The following is a 21,515-nucleotide window of genomic DNA, read 5'->3' on the forward strand; positions in this document are numbered from 1 at the left end:
CCAAACGGATATAAGTTCAGGGCACTGCGAAATGCCTCAAACTTTTCACGTGGTAGTGCTTTGGTGAAAATATCTGCAACGTTGTCATGTGTGGACACAAAGATCATACTGATCTCTCCTGCATGCAACTTCTCTCTGACGTAGTGATAGTGAACCTCAATGTGCTTCGTGCGAGCATGAAACACTGGATTCTTTGCCACTGCAATGGCACTCTGACTATCAGTGAGAATTGGAGAAGGACCCTCCAAAGACAGATGAAGATCAGCAAATAGACGTCGCAGCCAGACACATTCAACTGTTGATGTGAAAGCTGCCCTGTACTTAGCTTCACAGGATGAGGTAGCCACTGTAGATTGTTTCTTGCTCAGCTAGGAAATGCAAGATTTACCCAAAAAGAAACAATTGCCACTAGTGGACTGCCTAGTGTCATAATACCAGCCCAATCTGAATCACTGTAGGCATGCATCTGCAAGTCACCCCCCTTGGGAAATAGCAAGCCAAAAGACTTGATGCCCTGCAAATAATGGAAGATGCGCTTAACTGCCTGCCAATGCATAGTTTTTGGGCTGTGCATGTACCTGCTCACCTGAGATACTACAAACTGAATATCAGGTCTAGTGTTGCAGAGATATATGAGGCATCCAACAGCCTGACTGTAAAGTGTGGCATCAACTAATTCTCCTGCATCATGCATTGTGAGTTTCAGCCCCGGCTCCATGGGAGTGGCTATGGGCTTATAATCATGCATGTTAAATCTGTCCAAGAGTTTCTGAACATAATTGGACTGAGACATAACAGTGCCACGTCTCTCATGAGAGAACTGGATCCCCAAATAAAAGTGAAGCAGCCCCAAATCTGACATGTCAAAGTTGGTTTGCAAATCAGCTTTGAAATCTGCAATTTTGTCTTCATTGGACCTTGTGAGCAGTAAGTCATCGACATAAAGAAGGATGAATCCACATGCTGTCCGATCTTGCCCAAAGGAAATTTCGAACCAATTGTCAGAGCATGCCTTTTTGACCAGCAAGGGGCTGCACAATAGTCCTACTGAGAGCACCCTCTACATCAAGATAGATGGGGGGGAAATTTTAGTCATCCTTCTTTATGTCGATGACTTACTGCTCACAAGGTCCAATGAAGACAAAATTGCAGATTTCAAAGCTGGAAGAGGTGTATGTCAAACAACCTTCGGGCTTTGAAATTACAGCAAATGCACTTCAAGTATGCAAGCTCAACAAAGCTTTATATGGGCTGAAACAGGCCCCTCGTGCATGGTATGCCAAGATCCATGCCTTTTTGACCAGCAAGGGGCTGCACAATAGTCCTACTGAGAGCACCCTTTACATCAAGATAGATGGGGGGCACGAGGGGCCTGTTTCAGCCCATATAAAGCTTTGTTGAGCTTGCATACTTGAAGTGCATTTGCTGTAATTTCAAAGCCCGGAGGTTTTTTGACATACACCTCTTCTAGCAAGTCCCCATTTAAGAAGGTTGTTTTTATGTCCAACTGATGAACATTCCACTCAAAATGTGCAGCCATTGCAATAACTGATCGGATGGTGGTCATCCGGGATGTAGGAGCGAATGTCTCCTCATAATCTATGCCCTTTTTCTGAGCATAGCCTTTAGCAACCAGCCTTGCCTTATATCTGTCAATGGAGCCATATGGCTTCCATTTGACCTTGAAAACCCATCGTGTGCCAATGGCATGTTTACCCGGTGGCAAGTCTACAACATTCCAAGTCTGATTTTTTGCAATGGACTACAACTCATCGTGCATGGCATTCATCCAATGCACATTGTCCTTTGCCTCTTCGAATGTGGCAGGCTCCTCCTCATCAAGAAGAGTACCTGCATATGCTGATTCCACTGAATTAGCACCTTCCATGTGCCTTGCTGCACTGCGAGTCGTGCCAGGTAACGGAGCATCAATTTTACTCTCCCTGAGAGTCTGTAACAGCCAGTTTGGGACTGTTTTTGCTGCATGTATGTCTGCAATTTCTTGCTGCACCACCTGTTCCATTGCCTGTGGCGGAGGCAAGACATCCTGTGGCGGAACTAAAGCATCTGGAGGTTGCTGTAAATTCTGATTTGCATCAGAAAAATCAGCAGGGGAACCCAAGGCAATGGGTTGCAACCCCTCAAAGACACCCTGTGAAGAAGAAGGCATTTGAAATTCAGCCTGAGTGTGAGCTGAATTTTCAGAAAATATCACATCTCTACTGACTATGATCTTGCGTGTAGCAGGATTGTAGAGACGGTACCCCTTGCTTTCTGCACTGTACCCAACAAATATGCACTTAATGGCTTTATCTGACAATTTGTGCCTAAATTCAACTGGCACATGAGCATAAGCAAGGCATCCAAAGACTCGGAAGTGATCCACTAAAGGCTTTCTATCATTCCAGACCTCATAAGGAGTTTTGTTTTTAAAACCTTAGTGGGAGCCCGATTCAGAATGTAATTGGCACACATCAAACCCTCAAGCTAGAATTTGTGAGGCATGTGTTTGCTTTTCAGCATACATCTGTCCATCTTTATGAGAGTTCTATTTTTCCTCTCAGCTTTACCATTTTGCTGAGGGGTCAGCCCGACTGTGAGCTGATGCACAATACCTTTGCCTTTCAGAAAAGCATCAAATTTTGCAAACAAGTATTCCCCACCTCTATATGTGCGCAATGTTTGTATCTTGAGTCCGGTTTCATTTTCAACCATGGCTGAAAAGTGTTTAAACACCGTGAATACTTCTAATTTGTGTTTCAGCCCAAAAACCCAAGTGAAATTGGAGTAATCATCAATAAATGTAACGAAGTAGAGATGACCACCCAATGATGGAGTCCTCATGGGACCACAGACATCACTGTGTATAAGCTGTAATTTGCGGACAGCTTTAACTGAACCATCCTTCTTGAAGGGAAATCGATGCATCTTGCCCAAAATGCATCCTTCACAGGCATGTGGAGGAGGTATCTCAAGAGGTGGCAATGCATCAACCATGGAATACTTCTGAAGTGTCATCAAGCTGTTGTAATGCATGTGGCCATATCGGGCATGCCATAATTCTGCATTCTGCATGGCAGCTGTAGGGGTAGAATCTGCAAGAGCATGGGCTGCTCTTTTCTCAAAAAGATCAAGCTGAAAGAGCCCACGCAGCAGAGTACCAGATAACCTTAAGGCATAGTCATCTTCCCTGTCTCGGACAGCACATTTGTCATCCTCAAAGATGACCTGAAATCCACCTCTGTTAAGAGTGGTCACTGAAAGAAGATTTTTGGTTATACCAGGCACATATAAGACATCTGAAAGTCTGAAAATTGAGCCATCAATGGCAGTGAGCCCAACATCTCCTGTGCCACGTACTGAATATGATGAGTTGTTGGCACAAGTGACTTTCTTACCAACGGGAGGTGGATGCAAGGAAGTAAAAAGACACTTCCTAGAAGTGATGTGCTTGGATGCACCACTGTCAAAATACCAAGTGTTCAGTGTTTCATTGACACTGAAAGCAGATGCATCCGTAGAAGAGTCATAACTGCAAGTCAAAAATGCATATGTATCATCACTGCAAGTGGCTGTACTATCCTGAGCATCTGGAACAGTGAGCCTAGAATCTGAAATGCAAGATAAAAAGGCATAATCCTGTCCAACAAAGTTGGCTGCAGCATCCCCACTGTTAGATGCATGAGGAGCTGAATCTGAAACAGCCATACCGGAGCTCTTTTTCTTCTCTTTTGCAAGCCTTTTCTTGCATTCCGCTATGTGATGACCTGGCTTTTTGCAGTAGTGACAAAAACCCTTCTTCTTGGGCTTACTTGCATCATTTTTAGCCTTTTGTGAAGGCTGTCCTGACCCACTGGAAGGCTGATTTACTGATGTCTTTGCCTGTCCCTTGTTTTTGATTTAAACTTTGAGAGCATGGCTTGTTCACCTGCACGTGAAGCCAAATTTTTCTTGGTCTGCTCTTCCTAAAGCAGAAGTCCTATCAACTCATGAAAAGTGAGAGGATTTGCACCCCCCCTCAATGATAAGTTCAGCGAGGTATGAAACCTGAGATAAGACTCAGGAAGAGAATTCAAAGTGGTTGTAATCATCTCTGAATGACAGTACGGAAGTAATGTACGGTTGGTACGGCACAGTACGACGAACAGGTATGGCACTGTACGGCGAATATGTACGGTACGGGATGTATGGCAAGCAGATACGGTACGCGATGTACGACGAGCAGGTACGGTGCGCGATGTACGGACGAGCAAGTACGGTACGTGATGTACGGCGAGCAGGTACGGTACGCGATGTGCGGCGAGCAGTACGGCAGGTACGGAAGTGCAGGGATCAAGTACAGATTCCGTACAGTCGTACGGACTGTACGGATGAGGTGTAGCAGCGAAGCGTGGGTTTGCAGTTGGAGCTCAACGGGGAAGTCGTAGGGAGCTAGATCTAATGCTCTGATACCAAATGTGAGAGGATGGAGAGTGAGAGAGAGCAAGAGAGTGAGAGCTGAAAGCTGAGTTGCAATAGAAGAGTGTGTAGAGTACAACTCAATGAGTGAGAGATAAGGTTTTGTCCTAGTGACAAAACCTTAGTAGTCACTAACCATAGTTAGTGAACTAACTGCGGTTAGAGGGAAAAACCTCTTAAAGAGGAAAAAGTGCCCCTAACTAGCTTATTAAATTACATTGGTCACTGCTGAATTATATCTATAATTCTAACAAAGAAGGCTTGTGTTTTGGATGCCTTCAGCCTCGTCAGTATTCACGAAACAAGGATCGTCAGATGGCTGAGATGGTGATCTCAGAGTGCGACGTAGAAATGGAGGGAAGTCCAAGAGCTGACCATATGCAGATTTAGATATCGGGATCTTCTCAGAGGTCAGTACCTGTTTTATTGTGTGTGTTTGTTGCTAAGTTAGTAAACAATACACCTGATAATATCCTATTTAAGCCCGCAACAATGGGGTATACAACTTTTAGTGATATGGAGTGGATTAAGATGAAAGGAAAAGTGGGCGATCATGACGTCATTGTGTTTTTTGTCTCAGCGTCACGCACAATGTTTAACTCCAAGCTCGTAAAGAGGCTGAAATTAAGGGCTAGTCCATCTGACTATGCATATACGGTCAGGATGGCAGATGGAAGTTCAACTGAAGTATGGGACCAAAGGGGTACAGAGTTGGAACTTCGGATTCAGGACTGACCAGACTTGCTCACGCAGATATAGCCTTGGGAAAGGCTTAGCATTCTGAGAAGAATCTAGCCATTGATAGGAAAAAGCACATTTATCAATTCAAGATGAACGAGGTGCTATATGTCTTACGAGGTGAGAAAGATTTGCCTCAGGGATCCTTAGTTTCCATAATAGAAGTTCGAAAAACTCAGGAAGAATTTTTGTTTTTTTGTACAGAATCAGTAGAGTCAATTGATGGACCGTCGACTAGCACCGATACTACCCAAGATGGGGACATGGCCAAATCGGTTGATCTGTTTGCGGAGGCTTTGATTATTTTAGGGATGACTTGCCTCATGGTTTGCCTCCAAAGCGGAATGTTCAACATAATATTGAACTTATCCCAGGGGCAAAACCTGTAAAGAGGCCTCCCTATAGACCGAGTTTTACTGAAGAGGCTGAGGTATGAAGGCAATTGAAAGAATACCTCAAGCTGGGACAGATTCAATAAGTTTCTTACCTTTTGCTTAGTAAGTGATATTGTCGAAGAATAAAGATGATACTTTTTGTCTTATATTACAGAGCACTGAACAATATCATTGTTAAGCATAGGTATCTGATGGTTCGCATCGACGACTTGTTAGATGTATTACATGAAGCCATAATTTTTAGCAAGATAGATCTTAAGTATGGCTACTATCAGATCCGGATTATAGCCGAGGATGTGCATTAAACCGCTTTTAGAAGTAGGTTTGGACATTACGAGTTTTTGGTAATGCCGTTTGGACTTACCAATGCTCCAACTACATTCGTCATGCTTCTGAACGATTTACTACGCTCGTATATCAGGAAGTTTGTAGTACATTCTATTGACGATATCCTTGTTTTCAACAAAAGTATTGTTGACCATCATGAACACTTAAAAAGTGTTCAATACTTTGAGGAAATCTGGTATGTATCTATACAATGTGAACAACTTTGGTCATTCATAAGGCTTGCCCAAAAGGAGTTGGAGGCTGCTGCATCATGAGAGCGCCTTAAAATAGAAATCGAGAAAAAGAGGGAGAAAATGGTGGAGAGAATCTTTTTAGAATTCATAGTGGGAACCTTTACTATCGCCTACTGAAATCCTCCTCATAAAAGACAGCAAAGACACTCTCGTTTTCTCTCCCTCTCTTAACAGATACACTAGGGCCCAGGACAATCGTCGGGCTGGGACCCCCCAAAGGTTTTTGTTCATCAGAAAGAAAATGGAGTACATGAGTTCAGCGCGGAAGCTGTTCATACTGAATCCAAACGTGAATTTTAATTACATGAGCTCTCAGGCTTCCCTTCTTGGCAACAAGCCACTTGTCAATTTCTACATTACTTTCCTAATTACATGCCACTAAGGGCAACTCTAGAGTCTTCGAAACCTTGGTCATGCGAATTGCCTCCTAGATTCTTGTTAGGCTCCCGTAGCGCTTGGGAAAATAACTCTTGCTAGAACCTGCAACAATTAATTAAAGTGCACCACCATGGCACCCATTAATTGTTAGCACTTTGCATGCAAATAACACACTGTGGACTAATTCTAGTCACGGTGGGCATCCCCATTGAACACGTGTACACATAAGAAATTTAAAAATATTTATTTATTCTCTGGTTGATCGGAGTCAACACTCTTGATTATAATTAAGAGGCTTTGACCAAGGGTCGAGGTGCCTTGATTATAGTCAAGTCTCTCCAACCGAAGTTGACACATCTTGGTTAACTGTAGTTAACCCTCTTGGCACATGCCAAGTCTCGTTGACTGAAGTCAACACTCTGTAACCGTAGTCAGCTCTGTGGTTCTCTGGTTAACCACAGTTAACCCTCTTGGTAATGAACCAAGTCTCCTCGGCCGAAGTCAGGTTTACTTGACCAGAGTCAAGTATCTTTGACCATAATTAACACATATTAAAACTCTTTAATTATGATCAGATAAATGGTCAACTATACTTTGACTTGGGATATTTACATTGTGGTGACATCCCCTCGGCTTCTTTTCAGTTGACCTCAATTGAAAAGCTTCCTTGTAAACATCCAGAAGCTGTGGATGATCGGACAACATGTCTTCATCCATTCACTTGGCATCTAATGTCGTATAATTCTTGAATTTTACAAGATACCTGTAAAACTCCTTGCCTTGAGGGCCTTTGCGTACAGTATGGTACACAATCTGTTCTGGCTGAAGGACCTCTTCCAGCTCATCCACTTATGGTGGATCCTCTGATATCGCTCCTGGAGGCTTTGGCCCCTGAAATTTCTTTAGAAGACTCACATGGAATGCATTGTGAATCCTCCAATGCTCTGGCAATGCCAACCTGTATGCAACCTCATTTATTCTTTCTGTAACCCTGAAAGGGCCATAATATCTAGAAGATAACTTTGCATACACTTTCTGTTTGCCTTTAAACTTACGGAGCCTAGCTTTCTCGAACTTCAGAAGTACCCAATCCCCTTTCTTGAGATTTAACTGTCTCCTATGCTTATCTACACCTCTTTTATGCTTCTCTTGAGACCTTTCAATTGCTGTCCGGACTTGGCTGTAAACTGTCTGGAGGTCTCTCACAAACTGATCAGCTGCAAATATTTCATCCTTGGTCCTCAGGATAGGTGGCAAAATCACCTTCCCATAAATGACCTCAAAGGGGGCTTTCCCTGTAGAGCTGTGTACTGTATTATTGTAAACAAACTCTACCAATGGTAGGTACTTTTCCTAGTTTGAACCTTGGTCACCCACGTAGCATTTCAGCATATCCAATGTTGTAGAATTTGCTACTTCGCTTTGACCATCTGTCTGGGGCTGGAAAGAAGAAGAAAAATTCAGATTCGTCTCCATATTATCAAATAAAGCTCTCTAGAATAGACTGGTCATTATGGGATCTCGATCACTGACAATGGACTTAGGCATATCATGATGCTTAAAGATCTGTGCCATGAAAAGCTTAGCCATATGATGTGCCTTTATGGTTTTGTGAACCGGAATGAAATGAGCTTGCTTGCTGAATCTATCAATGATAGTCCAAATCCCATCATTCCCTGACTTTGATCTTGGTAAATAAAAACTGAAGTCCATTGTAATACTTTTGCACGGTGCTTGAGGCACGGGAAGAGGCATAAGTAGGCCAGGTGCCTTCTGTTTATCATACTTCACTTTCTAACACGTAAGGCATTCAGTAACAAACTGATGTATATCTTTCCGCATCCTTGGCCAAAAGAAATACCTCTCTAGTGCTAGAGTTGTTGCTGTAATTCCTCTATGGCCAGCATAGGGAGGTGCATGGCATTCCTCCAAAATCTTTTTCCTCATCTCCTGGGTGATGCATAGGCAGTCATCTTTTATTAGATACCCATCTTTCAGGGAATAGTGACTGGTGGACTGCCTCTTGCATTTGGTATAAAATCTCGCCAAAATCTGCATCATTAGCATATTGCTCCCTCATGCCTTCCAGGTCGTGATGATAAGCAATAGTCACATTGTTGACCTGGGATCTTCGGGACAAGGCATCTGTCACTCTGTTCCGAATTCCTGGGGTATGGACAATCTGAAAATGATACATTGACAGCATATTTGCCCATTTCATATGCTTCTCGGAAAGTTTTGTCTGAGTTAGAAAATATCTTAGACTTAACAGTAAAATCTGCACCCAAAAAATAGTGCTTCCATGTGTTCACAGCATGAACTACAGCCAACAATTCTTTTTCATAGATTCCCAGATATTTTTCAGCATCACGCAATCTTCGGCTCTCGTATGCTACTACATGTCCATTCTGATGTAATGCAGCCCCAACACACTCTCCACAAGCATCGCAATCAACATTGAAGGCTTGATAAAGATTCGGGACTACAAGAATAGGTTCTGTAGTCAACTTCTCCTTGAGTGTATTGAATGCTTTCTTTTGTGATATTCCCCATGTGAAGGCTGCATTTTTCTTAGTAAGGTCATGTAATGGAGCTGCGATATCAGCAAAATGCCTGATGAATCTCCTATAGTAGGAGCAAAGTCTCAAAAAACTACGGACTTCATGCACAGTTTTCAACTAAGGCCATTCTTGGATAACTCGGATCTTTGGAGGATCCATCTGTATACCATTCTTGGATATTATATGTCCCAGATAATGGATCTCTTCCAAAAAGAATTCACTTTTCTTGCTATTGGCAAAAAGTTGATGATTTTGAAGTTCTTGAAATACCAAAGCAAGATGTTCTCTGTGCTCTTCTTTTGTCTTTGAAAAGACTAGGATATCATCAAAGAAGGTACCTGTGAAATGCCTGTACTTTCGGAAGATGCGATCCATCATTCTATTGAATGTGGCTGGAGCATTTGTCAACCCAAAAGGCATCACTAAGTATTCATACAACCCGAATGTAGTGCGAAAAGTTGTCTTATGCACATCTTGTGGTTGTATCTTGACTTGATGACAGCCACTCTTCAAGTCTATCCTGCTGAAAACTGTTGCTCCTTTGAGTTGGTCAAGCACATCATCTATGCGTGGTATCGGAAATTTATCTTTGATTTTCATCTTATTCAATGCACGATAATCAATGCACATTCGAAAAGAACCATCTTTTTTATGTACTAGAAGTATTGCTGAGCAAAAAGGAGACGAACTGGGCTGAATCAACCCTTTAGACAGAAAGTCCTGCACCTGAGCCATAATCTCCTCTCTCTGAGTCGCACTGACTCTATAAGGTGGTCTATTTGGTGGCTCACTACAAGGCATTAACTCTATCTGATGATCTTCAGGTCTCTTTGGGTGACAAAACATCGGAAAAGCAATTTTTAAAGTTTACAAGAAACTGAAATTTATCTTTGTCTGCATCACTCATTTCAGCATGCATATCATTCTCTTTTTCTTTTACAAAAACCATGTACGCGGAAATTGTAGACTTTATTGCTTTACCACATGTAACATCAGATACAATGGGGATAGTCTCTCCTTTATTCCTGGCAACTAAACGCTGGTTTTTCCTATGGATAAAACTCAGCACCCTCTCAAGGTATTCTATCGTTACTTTCAATGGAACCAGGGTGTACCAAGTACAACATCATGTTTCTTGAGAGGAGAGATTAAGAAGTTCTCCTGATCTACATAGCTCTCCACATGGACACGAAGCTTTCCAATCAAAGGAGTAACTTGCACTAGATTCCCTTGGAACATTTGATCAGCATCAAGAGCTTTGCCTAGCTCTTCAGTTTTTATCCCTAATCTCATGGCTTAATCTTCAGATATGAAATTGTGTGTAGACCCTAGATCAAATAGGATTAATGCTTGCTGATCTCTTATCTTTCCCCATGATAGCAAAAGCTCTTTTTCCTTTGGGTCTGAGGTACTCCCCAAAACATCTGGGACTGCTTCCACCATTGGCCTCGGTGGTACTTGTGGCTTTTTCTGCTCCTTAGAACCCGAAGGCTTCTCAGGGCACTGGGCAACCATATGCCCCTCTTTCCCACACTTAAAGCATTTCCCATCTTTGCGGAATTCAGCTATCTGTTCAGGAGTGAATGGGGATTTGCCTTTATATGACTTTGAAAACTGAGTACCCCTCGGCTTTTGAGGTTGAAACCCTTTCTTTTCAACCTTGGGATACTCTTTCTTTTCTGATTTTGAAAAATCAGTTTTCTTTCTTTCAGCACGTCCTGCATGCAAGGATAGTACCGTGGATGGATCTGGTAACAGCACAAGACTAGCTATTGAAGCTGAATGCATAAGGTCTTGAATGTTCTTTGCCCCCAAAGCATTCACTACTGCCCGAATTCTTGGACTGAGACCTGCTCTGTATATTCTCATTTGGGTTCCTTTGGAGATCTTTTTGAAAGGTGCGAGATCTTTTTGAAAGGTGCAACCTGCAAATAAGCATCCCAAAACTTTTGGTTGTATACATCCACTGTATCTCCTGCATCCATATGCAAACTGTCCCAATCTTGAAGAACATGATCTCTAAACTGTTTAGGCATAAACTGATGGTAGAAGACTTTCTTGAAGTCCTTCCACCTCTTTGGGGCTGACCCATCTGTGGTCTGTGCACTCCACCATGCACTAGTTGTCGCTGTCAAGTGCAAACTGACCATTCTTAACTTCGAGGATTCTGAAAACTTCTTGGTCTCTTTGGAAGACTTACTCTTCCTAGACTTCTTGTGTTTCATTCTTTTCCTGGATGGTTTATCTGATAAAGAAGAAGATATAGAAGTCGAGCTCGAAGTAGACAGTGAAGGATTGGGAGATCGGTGATATTGCCTCGATCTCTTCCTTCTATGAGACCGTCTCCTATGAGATCTCTCTTTCTGGTTGTACACGAGAGTGTGCCTCTGGCATTGGCACATCATAAGCTGCATTAGGCATATTTTCTACTTGAAACAAATGCTAAGCTCTTGGATCCCTTCTGAGATTTTCCATCTCTTGCATACGAGTGCGTACCATCTACTCAAATTCTTGCTGATTTTGCTGCACACTTCTCTGTCTTGGATGTGCATCCCTATCTTGTGAATCCCACTGGATAGGTGATAGCAATGAAATCCTCCTCGTAAAAGACAGCAAAGACACTCTCATTTTCTCTCCCTTTGTCCCTCTCTCAACAGATACACTAGGGTCCAGGACAATCGTTGGGCTGGACCCCCCCGAAGGTTTTTATTCATCAGAAAGAAAATGGAGTACATGAGTTCAGAGTGGAAGCTGTTCATACATAATCCAAACGTGAATTTTAATTACATGAGCTCTCAGGCTCCCCTTCTTGGCAACAAGCCACTTGTCAATTTCTACATTGCTTTCCTAATTACATGCCACTAAGGGCAACTCTGGAGTCTTCGAAACACTTGGTCACGCGAACCGCCTCCTAGACTCTTGTTAGGCTCTCATAGCGCTTAGGAAAATAACTCTTCCTAGTACGTGCAACAATTAATTAAAGTGCACCACCATGGCACCCATTCGTTGTTAGCGCTTTGCATGCAAATAACACATTGTGGACTAATTCTAGTCACGGTGGGTGTCCCCACTGAACACATGTGCACACATAACAAATATAAAAATATATATTTATTCTCTGGTTGACCGGAGTCAACACTCTTTATTATAATTAAGAGGCTTTGACCAAGGGTCGAGGCGCCTTAATTATAGTCAAGTCTCTCTAACCGAAGTTGGCACAACTCTCCAACTGAAGTTGACACATCTTGGTTAACCGTAGTTAACCCTCTTGGCGCATGCTAAGTCTCGTTGATCGAAGTCAACACTCTCTGACCGGACCGTAGTCAGCTCTGTGGTTCTCTGGTTAACTGCAGTTAACCCTCTTAGTAATGAACTAAGTCTCCTCGACCGAAGTCAGGTTTACTTGACCAGAGTCAAGTATCTTTGACCGTAGTCAATTCTTTGACCATTAAAAGAACTCTTTGACCATAATTAACACATATAAAAACTCTTTAATTATGATCAGATAAATGGCCAGCTGTACTTTGACTTAGGATATTTATATTGTGGTGATACCTACCATGAGAGACAGACCAATAAAAAGAAAACTGTGCTGTGCATGGTAAGACTTGAATATTTGGGACTCATAATTTCTCTTGATGGGGTGGAAATGGATCCAAAGAAAGTGGCTGCGATATTGACATGGTCTTTTCCTCAGAGTTTGACCGCTTTGTGATCATTCTTGGGATTTGTCCAATTTTATCGATGGCATATCAAAGGATATTTTGAGATAGTATCGCCTTAGGCTGACTTGACCTCAGATAAAGTTCCTTTTGTATGGGGATAGAATCAACAAGAAAGTTTTGACGCCATAAAGAAGGCTGTGGTCTCTGGTCCGGTGTTAAAAATTGCTGATCTCTAAAAACCGTTTTTCATAGAAACCAATGCCAGTGGCATTGCAATAGGAGCAGTTCTTCTCTAAGAGGAAAGACTAGTAGCCTTTGAAAGCAAGAAGCTTTCTCCCTCTCAACGAAATTTCATGAATTAGAATTGTACGCTGTTATTTATGCTTTGAAAACTTGGAGGCATGAGTTCTACACAGATGTAGATTATGATACTCTGAAGCATTTTTGTAAAGAACTTGACTTGGGAGGCCGCCAACCTAGGTGGGCAGAACTCATGTAGGAGTTTAACATGACGTTTCGGTACCGAAGAGGGAAGGAAAATAAAATTGCCGATGTGTTGTCACGCATTATGCATAATATGAGTCTCATGGTATTAGAGAGTGCTCTAATAACCGAGATTAGAGAAACTCAAAAAGTGAACAAGTTTATCCAGATCCTTTAGCCTAAGGTTTATGTGATTAAACCCGGAGAAAAGGATGACCTGGCATCCAGAAAAGGCCAAACCTAGGCCAGATATGCCATAGCAGATGGTATGTTGAAACGAAATGACAAGGTGTAGTACCTAATCGGGATTATCTGAGGCAGAGGGTCATTCAACATTGCTGTGATAGCCCGTGTGTGAGTCATCTAGGGGTTAAGAAGACATATGATCTCGTGAAGCGAGATTTCTTTTGGCCAAAAATAAAAAGACATATTCATGAATTTGTGACATGACGTTTTTCGTGTCAAGTGAGTAAGGCTGAGTGGGTGAAGTCACCTGGCCTTTTACAGCCCTTGGAAATACCATTGGAGAGTATTTCCATTGACTTTATAGTTGGTTTGCCTATGACACAAGGTGGATATGATTCTATCCTTGTGGTGGTTGATCGTCTTACCAAGATGGCTCACGTCATTCTGACTAGGGAGTCTGTTAGTGTCCTGCAAGTAGCAGATTTGTTTATTAAACATATATTTTGTCTGCATGGACTACCCGGATCCATAGTATGAAATAGGGATGCTAAATTTACGAGTCATTTTTGGACTACAGTGTTTGAGGCACTAAGGACTGAGTTGGGAATGAGTAGTGGGGATCATCTTGGAATGGATGGTCAGATGGAAATATTCAACCAAACTTCAGAGGATATGCTTAGAGCACATGTTTCATTGAGGCAACATACGTGGGACAAGTGGTTACCACTATTGGAATTTGCCTACAATGATAGAAAATTCATTCCTCTACAGGAATGAGTCCATTCGAGCTGAACTATGGTTTTAGACCAGCAAATCCATTTACGGTTGGAATAACTCAAAAAGTGCCTAGTGCCCCGAACTATGTTGTTCAGATTGGGGAGCAGGAGAGGTGGCCTATAACTTGGAATTACCACAGGGTTGTAAGGTGCACCTAGTGTTTCATGTTTCTCGTTTAAAGAAGTTTTTGCACCCACGTGACTCACAAATCGAAGGTGTTGTCTTGTTTCAGGAGATAGAGGATAATGCAGGGCGCAAACCAACAAGAATCCTGGACCGCTGAACAATACAAGTATGCAAGCGGAAAATACACATGGTGTTGGTTGCATGGCTACCTGGGAATCTGTGTACTAGATGTAGAGAGCATTCCCAGATTTCATCATCGAGGACGCTGATGCTTGAAGAGGGAAGGAATGTGATGCTCTAGTTGAGGTAACATGACCTTGGAAGGGTCATTCGACATTCTCCTTTAGAGGAACGACTTATGTAATATATTTATTGTGCTTTGTTTATATGGTCAAAGGAGTTAATGTCAAGGTCCTTGGTGAGGGCGAAATGGTTTCGACTAGGTGGTTCTAAGGCTAGGGGCTTAGGTGCACCAAATATATGTGAAAGCCAAGGGGTAAGTGTAATAAATGTACTTCAAGAGAGTGCCAAATGGTGTACCAAGAATCAGAACTTTGACATGTGGTAAGTAGAACCATCTAGGGAGTTGTGGCTCTGTTGTTAGCATGTAGGAAGAAAAAAACGTGATATCTTTTGTTCATGCTACGCGCAGAGGTTGGTTGGGTGGTACAAGCAAGCACCATCGCCCGTGATCATTAGGATTGAATTCAGATTTTCTAGTTTTCTTGGTTTTCACGTAATAAAAGTGGTCAATACCTGAAACACTAGCAGGGAGAGTCTAAATTTTTCTCACGCGCTTCTTGCTAGCATTTCATGTAGTGTATGTATCTTGCCATCGATTGTTTCCTCATGGATATCTGGACATGAGTTGGGTAATTGACTACTACAGCACACGGACTGAGAAGTCGGAAAGGCGCTAGCCTGATCGACAATGCATCATACTCTTTGTACATGAGATCACCTAGTCTCATTAAGCATTTTGTAGGATGTGGCACCCAAAAATAGAAGATCTTAGAGTTCTTCTTCACAAGAGAAGAGCCTGCAGAGACCGGAGGATGTTGGGCCCGAGACCTTGAGCATATCTGTCAGAGACTCTACACCCCAGTTAGGAGTGACACTGGTCACATGGATCTCAGATTACTCATGGATGACTTCAGAGGGGAGTAACTCTTGGGCAATGGAGTGTATTCCTTTCTCTAGATTGAGTTTGAGTTTCAGCCTTGACATTAGAATCTTAGGGATGTGCTAGACACCTCTAGATCCTGACTAGCGCTATTTTTCTCCATGTGTGTGTAACACATTCTTTTTAGTGGATAACGTTGACTGCTCCCTTAACTGCACCTTTCTCCTTTAATACCGCCCTAAGCCCTTATGTCCCTTTACAAAACTCCCCTAGACCTTCCCCTATTACCCTTATTACCACCGCCCCATGTTCCCTAGTGTATTGTACCACCAATTCTTGCCTAACTGCCTGCTACTTTCCTTTATATAGCTGACCTCCAGCTATAGTCTTATCATCTCTTTTTCTCACTTCTTTCCGTCACCTTCACTGCCCCCTTTCCCTTTGTGTTGCACCTTCTTAACTTTAGCATCTTTCTCCCTTGTAGTCTATCTCCCTTTTGTGCTTCTTTCCACTACCAATCTGATTTGGTCTCGTAGGGCTTCTTGGACTTCCGAAGATGTCAATAATCTTTCTTTCTGTCTTTCTATGAGGTGCAAACACAATGTCTTACTTGATGGTTTCTCTAGTCCTAAAGGACCAATGGCTTGAATCCGTATTGATTGCTGTATGTTGGTTGGTCTGTTTTTCATATAGGAACCTCTCATCGATTTGACTAATGAATTCTCTGTTCATTCTTCTCACCTCTACTGATTACCACAGGGCAAGGAGTGACAAGGGTGTTGCCTTCCTTCTCAAGGGTGCAGAGGAGAATCATTTGTAAGAGATTGGGAGGAATGAGGAGAAAGGTGGATTGAGTGTGCACAAAAAGGGGGGCGGGGGGTTTTGCAATTTCATAGCAGCATGAGGAGACTCCCCAATAGGAATACTTATTACTTTTGCGAAGATCAATCCGTCCTTTAAAACAAAGGGGAAAAAAGGTCCATCTGTCTTTAAAAGGATTAATTCATTTAAGGGTTTTTGATTCTCTTCAAGAGATACCCTTTGCAAAACCTGCCTAACCATTAAAGAGGAAATTTCGGCTTTAGCAGTGTCTAGTGTGCCTTGACATGTTCTAAATAGATCAATGGAAGTTAATCATCATCTGCTCTGTGTTTTAAAAAAAAAGGTCCTTTTCAAGTCAATGTACTTGTTCTGTTGTATTAGTGGTATGCCTGTTTTTATAAAGTGAGTATCATGTGTGGAGGCTGTTGTTTGAGATCTACTAATTTAGTTCATTGGCTATATGATTTACTCAGCTTCCATTGCCGTATTTGAAGACCGGCTATTTGACAGTTTCCCCAGGTGGAAATTCTTTGGCTCCCCACAGTGATTGGAAACGCACCTTGTTTGTGCTTGATCATGAGGCCCTTTATCAGGTAAAGCATAGTTCATTGTATACTAACTGAAAACAATCCATGACCTGGTTTTTTATGCCTCATTTAAACTATCAAACACATCGTATAATCCTCCAATTCGGCCTTCAAACTTGTATGGACTATGGAGCCCTGTGTGCAGGTTGAAATGGATGGCCATAACCAGAGTCCTTCAAGCATGTTCAGTGGAATGGCTTCAGCAAGTAGTGGTATTGCGGGAGATGTGCAACCTACGTTAAGGATTGAAATAGCAGATTTGGCCTTTCTTTCCCCCTGTGCAGATCTGAGCCTACCCTCAGGTGGGGGATTTTGTATTGACACTGCTTCTGGTGCGCGATACCTGGTGAGTTATTTCTGTATCTTCTTGAGTGTGTGTTGTGCTTTCTATTTACATCTATGCAAGCTTTGTATTTCCATAGCTTTGTATTTCCATGCCTGACTGCATGGGTTGAAAGTGTGTAAAGAGAGCAAGTTAAAGGTTCTTTGCAAGAAATCTGTTGGGAAACAATATCAGGGGAACCATGGGAAGGTCACCTCTATATGTCACTACTTCACTGCTAATTGTTTTAATTGAGATTCCAATTTTTCATAACAAAAGCATGCCGCATGCCTTTGAGGATGAAATTTCCATATTAATAAAGTTTTGAGTTGCAGAACGGGATATCAAGAACATTTTAGACACACCAGCATTTTGGAACCTGCTTTGGTTTGAGTTGCTAGATCCTGATGGGGCTCTGTGGACATTAATGAAACATTTATTCATTTCCATGTCTTGTGTCTAAGGATGACTCCTTGTATAAATCTTTTGGAGTGAATTGAGTCCTGGTTGGAAAGGGAGAGATTTGGTCTGTACCTTAAGGAGTGAGGGCTTTTATATGGGTGTGCCCACCCGAGGATGGTATAGTTTTCCTTCTTCTCTCCCTGGTTTTCTGCTAGTAGTTGGGGGGCTCTTGCCAGGGCATGTAAGCTGTATGCAGGGCCTGGTTGGGGGACTGGATATTGCCTGGTAGAGGCTAGTTATGGCCAGCCATTGGAGGACCCAGTCAGGCCAGCCAAATACCCGACAAGCAGTTGGGTTAACAGACCATCCCACCAGGCTGAGTTGGGCCAGTCGGCCTGACTAAACAGACCGAGAAGCAGGTGCCCCCCTCCTATAAATTGGGCTCTGTTTGCCCTTTGTTGTACTCTATTTTCAAGCGGCTTTTTTCCAGTAAATAAAGCAGAAGTTTCAGGACGTGTGTTGCATTCTCTAAGCATTTCTGCTCTCTCTCCCTTCACATATTTCCCCTGCATTTCTGACATGGTATCAGAGCACAAGGTAGTTTGAAGCCTTGGGGACGGAGAGAGCTCTCTGGAATGAAGGTATTTGCCGCTCATTGGAAAAGGAGTGGACTATACAGGATGAGGAGAGGCACCTAGAAGGAGGCATCACTGCAGGACAGCCACCTAGCAAGTAACAGAAGCCTCTTCTTCAAATCCCCCCCCCCAGCCAGCCTCTCTTCACAAGAGCATGTCCCTTGACCCTGGAGATGGAAGATTTTCTTGAAATGGCCCAAAGCATGTAAAGATCCCCATATTCCCCCAGTGGACCGTTGGATGGATGGGGACAATTATGGCATCTGGAAGGTAATGATGGATCTGTGTTGCAGTCTTATGACTTGGATGATTTCAATTTAGCTGGAGTTCCAAGGCCAGATCCGGAAAAGCAGGACCTTGTCCTGATAGTACAGAAGGAGCGGGACACCCTGGCACAGTTATGGGATTGTGTCAATGCCCATGTATGCTCCTTCATCTTCCTCTGTTGCGCGCCCCAAGTGATCAAGCACATTATCACATAAAACACATGATGCTGGCCGGAAGGATTTGGGAGCATTGGTCTCTCTATACAATAGGGTGTAGCCCCATGAAGAGAGTCTCCTTGGAAGTGCAGATGCATGTGCTGAATCTTGCTAAGTCTTCAATGATTCATGAGCACATCAACAAGCTGCAGGCTCTTTAGCAGGAGGTTCTTCAAGCCGGGATGGAGATATCGTTAGAGGACATGGCCAATACGTTGGTTTTTCATCTCTCCTCTCAGTACTCAGCTTTCTGTTCTTCTCTGATCACCAACCAATGGGAGAGTCAGCCCCTCACATGGGAGGAGATTGTGCTGATGGTCCTGGACCAGGAAGAGCGGTTCCTGAACCCTCCACAGGACAGAGGTTATTTTTATTTGATGAAAAGTATGTTTTTCTCATAGCTTCTATTGCTGAATCTTGACATAAATTGTCAAAGTTACAAATGGAAAATGCAACCTGGAATTCCTATGTGTGACTATTTGACCTCAAAATCAATGTGTCATTTGATGGAGTTCCAGAAACCGTAAGATAAGTTTGTGTTATGTGGTTGTCTTGGTGTTGATCTCTGTGAGCATTGATGTTGGTCCCTCTCCATTGAGGTCAAATTGTGAATATTAATTTCAATACAATTTATGATGGTGTGGTTGAATGGTGACTATGTAAGTTACACAGTTTTCAGTTTTACATCTCCTTTCCCTGAATCTGCAACGTTTATCTAATTGCAAAACACTCTGTACATATTATGTGAGGCTTGGCAGTTGGGATGTCCTGAACTTTTGTAATGGTGGATACATCCCGAGTTGTGCAGTGGCTTTCCATTCTCACATCATCTGCATGTGTAGCTGTGGTTTGTTTCTGGAAGCTTGAAGTTCATATGTTTTTTTCTAGTACTCAAGGATGAGCTAAAACTAAACAGGAAAACACTCTGTGCATATTGTTGAGGCTTGGCAATTGGGTTATCCTGAACTTTTGTAATGGATACAACCTGAGTTGTGCAATTGCTTTGCCTAGTCACATCACTGCTTGAGTTGATGTTTTCGTGGAAGCTTGAAGTTTATATGTTTTTTCCTAGTATAAGGACGAGCTAGTGTTAGCTAGGCATGCCCTAAGGCGTTTTGCAGTGCTTTTGGACATGGAATTTTATAAAACTGTTAACTGGAGGCTTTCAGTTTTTGTTTGGATAATTACAAACTTTTTCCTCCCCCCTTGTTTGCAGTGTGCACAATTTTTTTCCGTTCCTTCTGTAACCCCTCTCCTGACTTTCTTTGTTTCAAACAGATTTCCCTGAATCTGCAACGTTTATCTAATTGCAAAACACTCTGTACATATTATGTGAGGCTTGGCAGTTGGGATGTCCTGAACTTTTGTAATGGTGGATACATCCCGAGTTGTGCAGTGGCTTCCCATTCTCACATCATCTGCATGTGTAGCTGTGGTTTGTTTCTGGAAGCTTGAAGTTCATATGTTTTTTTCTAGTACTCAAGGATGAGCTAAAACTAAACAGGAAAACACTCTGTGCATATTGTTGAGGCTTGGCAATTGGGTTATCCTGAACTTTTGTAATGGATACATTGTGCAATTGCTTTGCCTAGTCACATCACTGCTTGAGTTAATGTTTTCGTGGAAGCTTGAAGTTTATATGTTTTTTCCTAGTATAAGGACGAGCTAGTGTTAGCTAGGCATGCCCTAAGGCGTTTTGGAGGTTATACAGTGCTTTTGGACATGGAATTTTATAAAACTGTTAACTGGAGGCTTTCAGTTTTTGTTTGGATAATTACAAACTTTTTCCTCCCCCCTTGTTTGCTGTGTGCACAATTTTTTTCCGTTCCTTCTGTAACCCCTCTCCTGACTTTCTTTGTTTCAAACAGATAGCAGACACTTGGGAAGCAGTTGACAGCTGGGTGGATGCCATTCGCCTTGCATACACTGTTTATGTTCGGGGGCACAGTGATATCCTTGCTGGAATTCTAACTGGCTAACCAGGCTGATGTACCAGTTCCAAGATGATCAAATATAGTTGATCATGTATCTGTATTTTCTGTTGCTCGTTAGGGGGCATTCCCCATCCTGAAACAAAGATTTCACATTTTTATCAGAGAATTTTCTCCTGGTCCTCATATGTATTTGCACAGTTTTGTAGTAAATGCGTGGCGTAGCTTTTTCACAAATGGATGACTTACCTGGAAGTTTTTCTCCTACAAGAGCACAGGGTAAGGGTGGGAATTCGACAAATTGCATGTTCCCATGTTGAGTCCACAAACGTGAATACTATATAGACAAAATCATCATCTCGTCACTTCTGATTCATGTAATGCTATCCAATGCAAAACGACACTGGTAATAAAATGGGTCCTTAAAGCTCTGAAGAACTCCTTATGTTATCAACTTTTTATGATAAATCGCATCCTGGCTTATGAAATGCCCTTATGTATGACATAGATACAAACCGCACAGGCTCTTTATGTGGCTCTGCTCAGCTATGGGCACTGCCTACGTCATCAGCGATGCTATGCACTATGCACAATGGATCTCTGGTATGAGATTTTCTGCTTCCTGGCCAGACTGTTGTTAATTTTGAACCCTGTTGCTTACGGATATGTTGTTTGAGTGCTATTAATGAGATCAATCTGTTATGGAAAGTGTTTAGCTGCGAGAATAGCCCCTTGTTATGTGTTCCGTCTCCTTGAATTAAGGCGTTATGTCCAAGACACCAATCTTGGTCAATAAAGGGATTATTTTCTCTATGAGGTTACATGCTCCCGTTAATCTTTGACCAAGCCCGTTCCGCCTTGGT

The 21,515-nt window shown here is 42.5% G+C and overlaps 1 protein-coding gene across 1 annotated transcript in view; it reads left to right on the forward strand.

Annotated features, from left to right (window-relative positions):
- The window catches only part of LOC147886900 (protein HLB1-like), a 63,238-nt gene extending 41,949 nt beyond the window's left edge, over positions 1–21,289 (forward strand). Inside the window, exons 12-14 of the mRNA XM_087394349.1 lie at positions 16,767–16,886; positions 17,026–17,226; positions 20,590–21,289. Coding sequence (XP_087250475.1) covers positions 16,767–16,886; positions 17,026–17,226; positions 20,590–20,700 — 432 coding nt within the window. The 3' untranslated portion in view covers positions 20,701–21,289. The remainder of the gene's footprint in view (positions 1–16,766; positions 16,887–17,025; positions 17,227–20,589) is intronic.
- The last annotated feature ends 226 nt before the right edge of the window (positions 21,290–21,515 follow it).

This window comes from Dipteris shenzhenensis, chromosome 23 (assembly GCF_047967505.1).
Source record: "Dipteris shenzhenensis isolate YYH24624 ecotype China chromosome 23, Dip_SZ_1.0, whole genome shotgun sequence".
Classification (NCBI taxonomy): Eukaryota; Viridiplantae; Streptophyta; class Polypodiopsida; order Gleicheniales; family Dipteridaceae; genus Dipteris; species Dipteris shenzhenensis.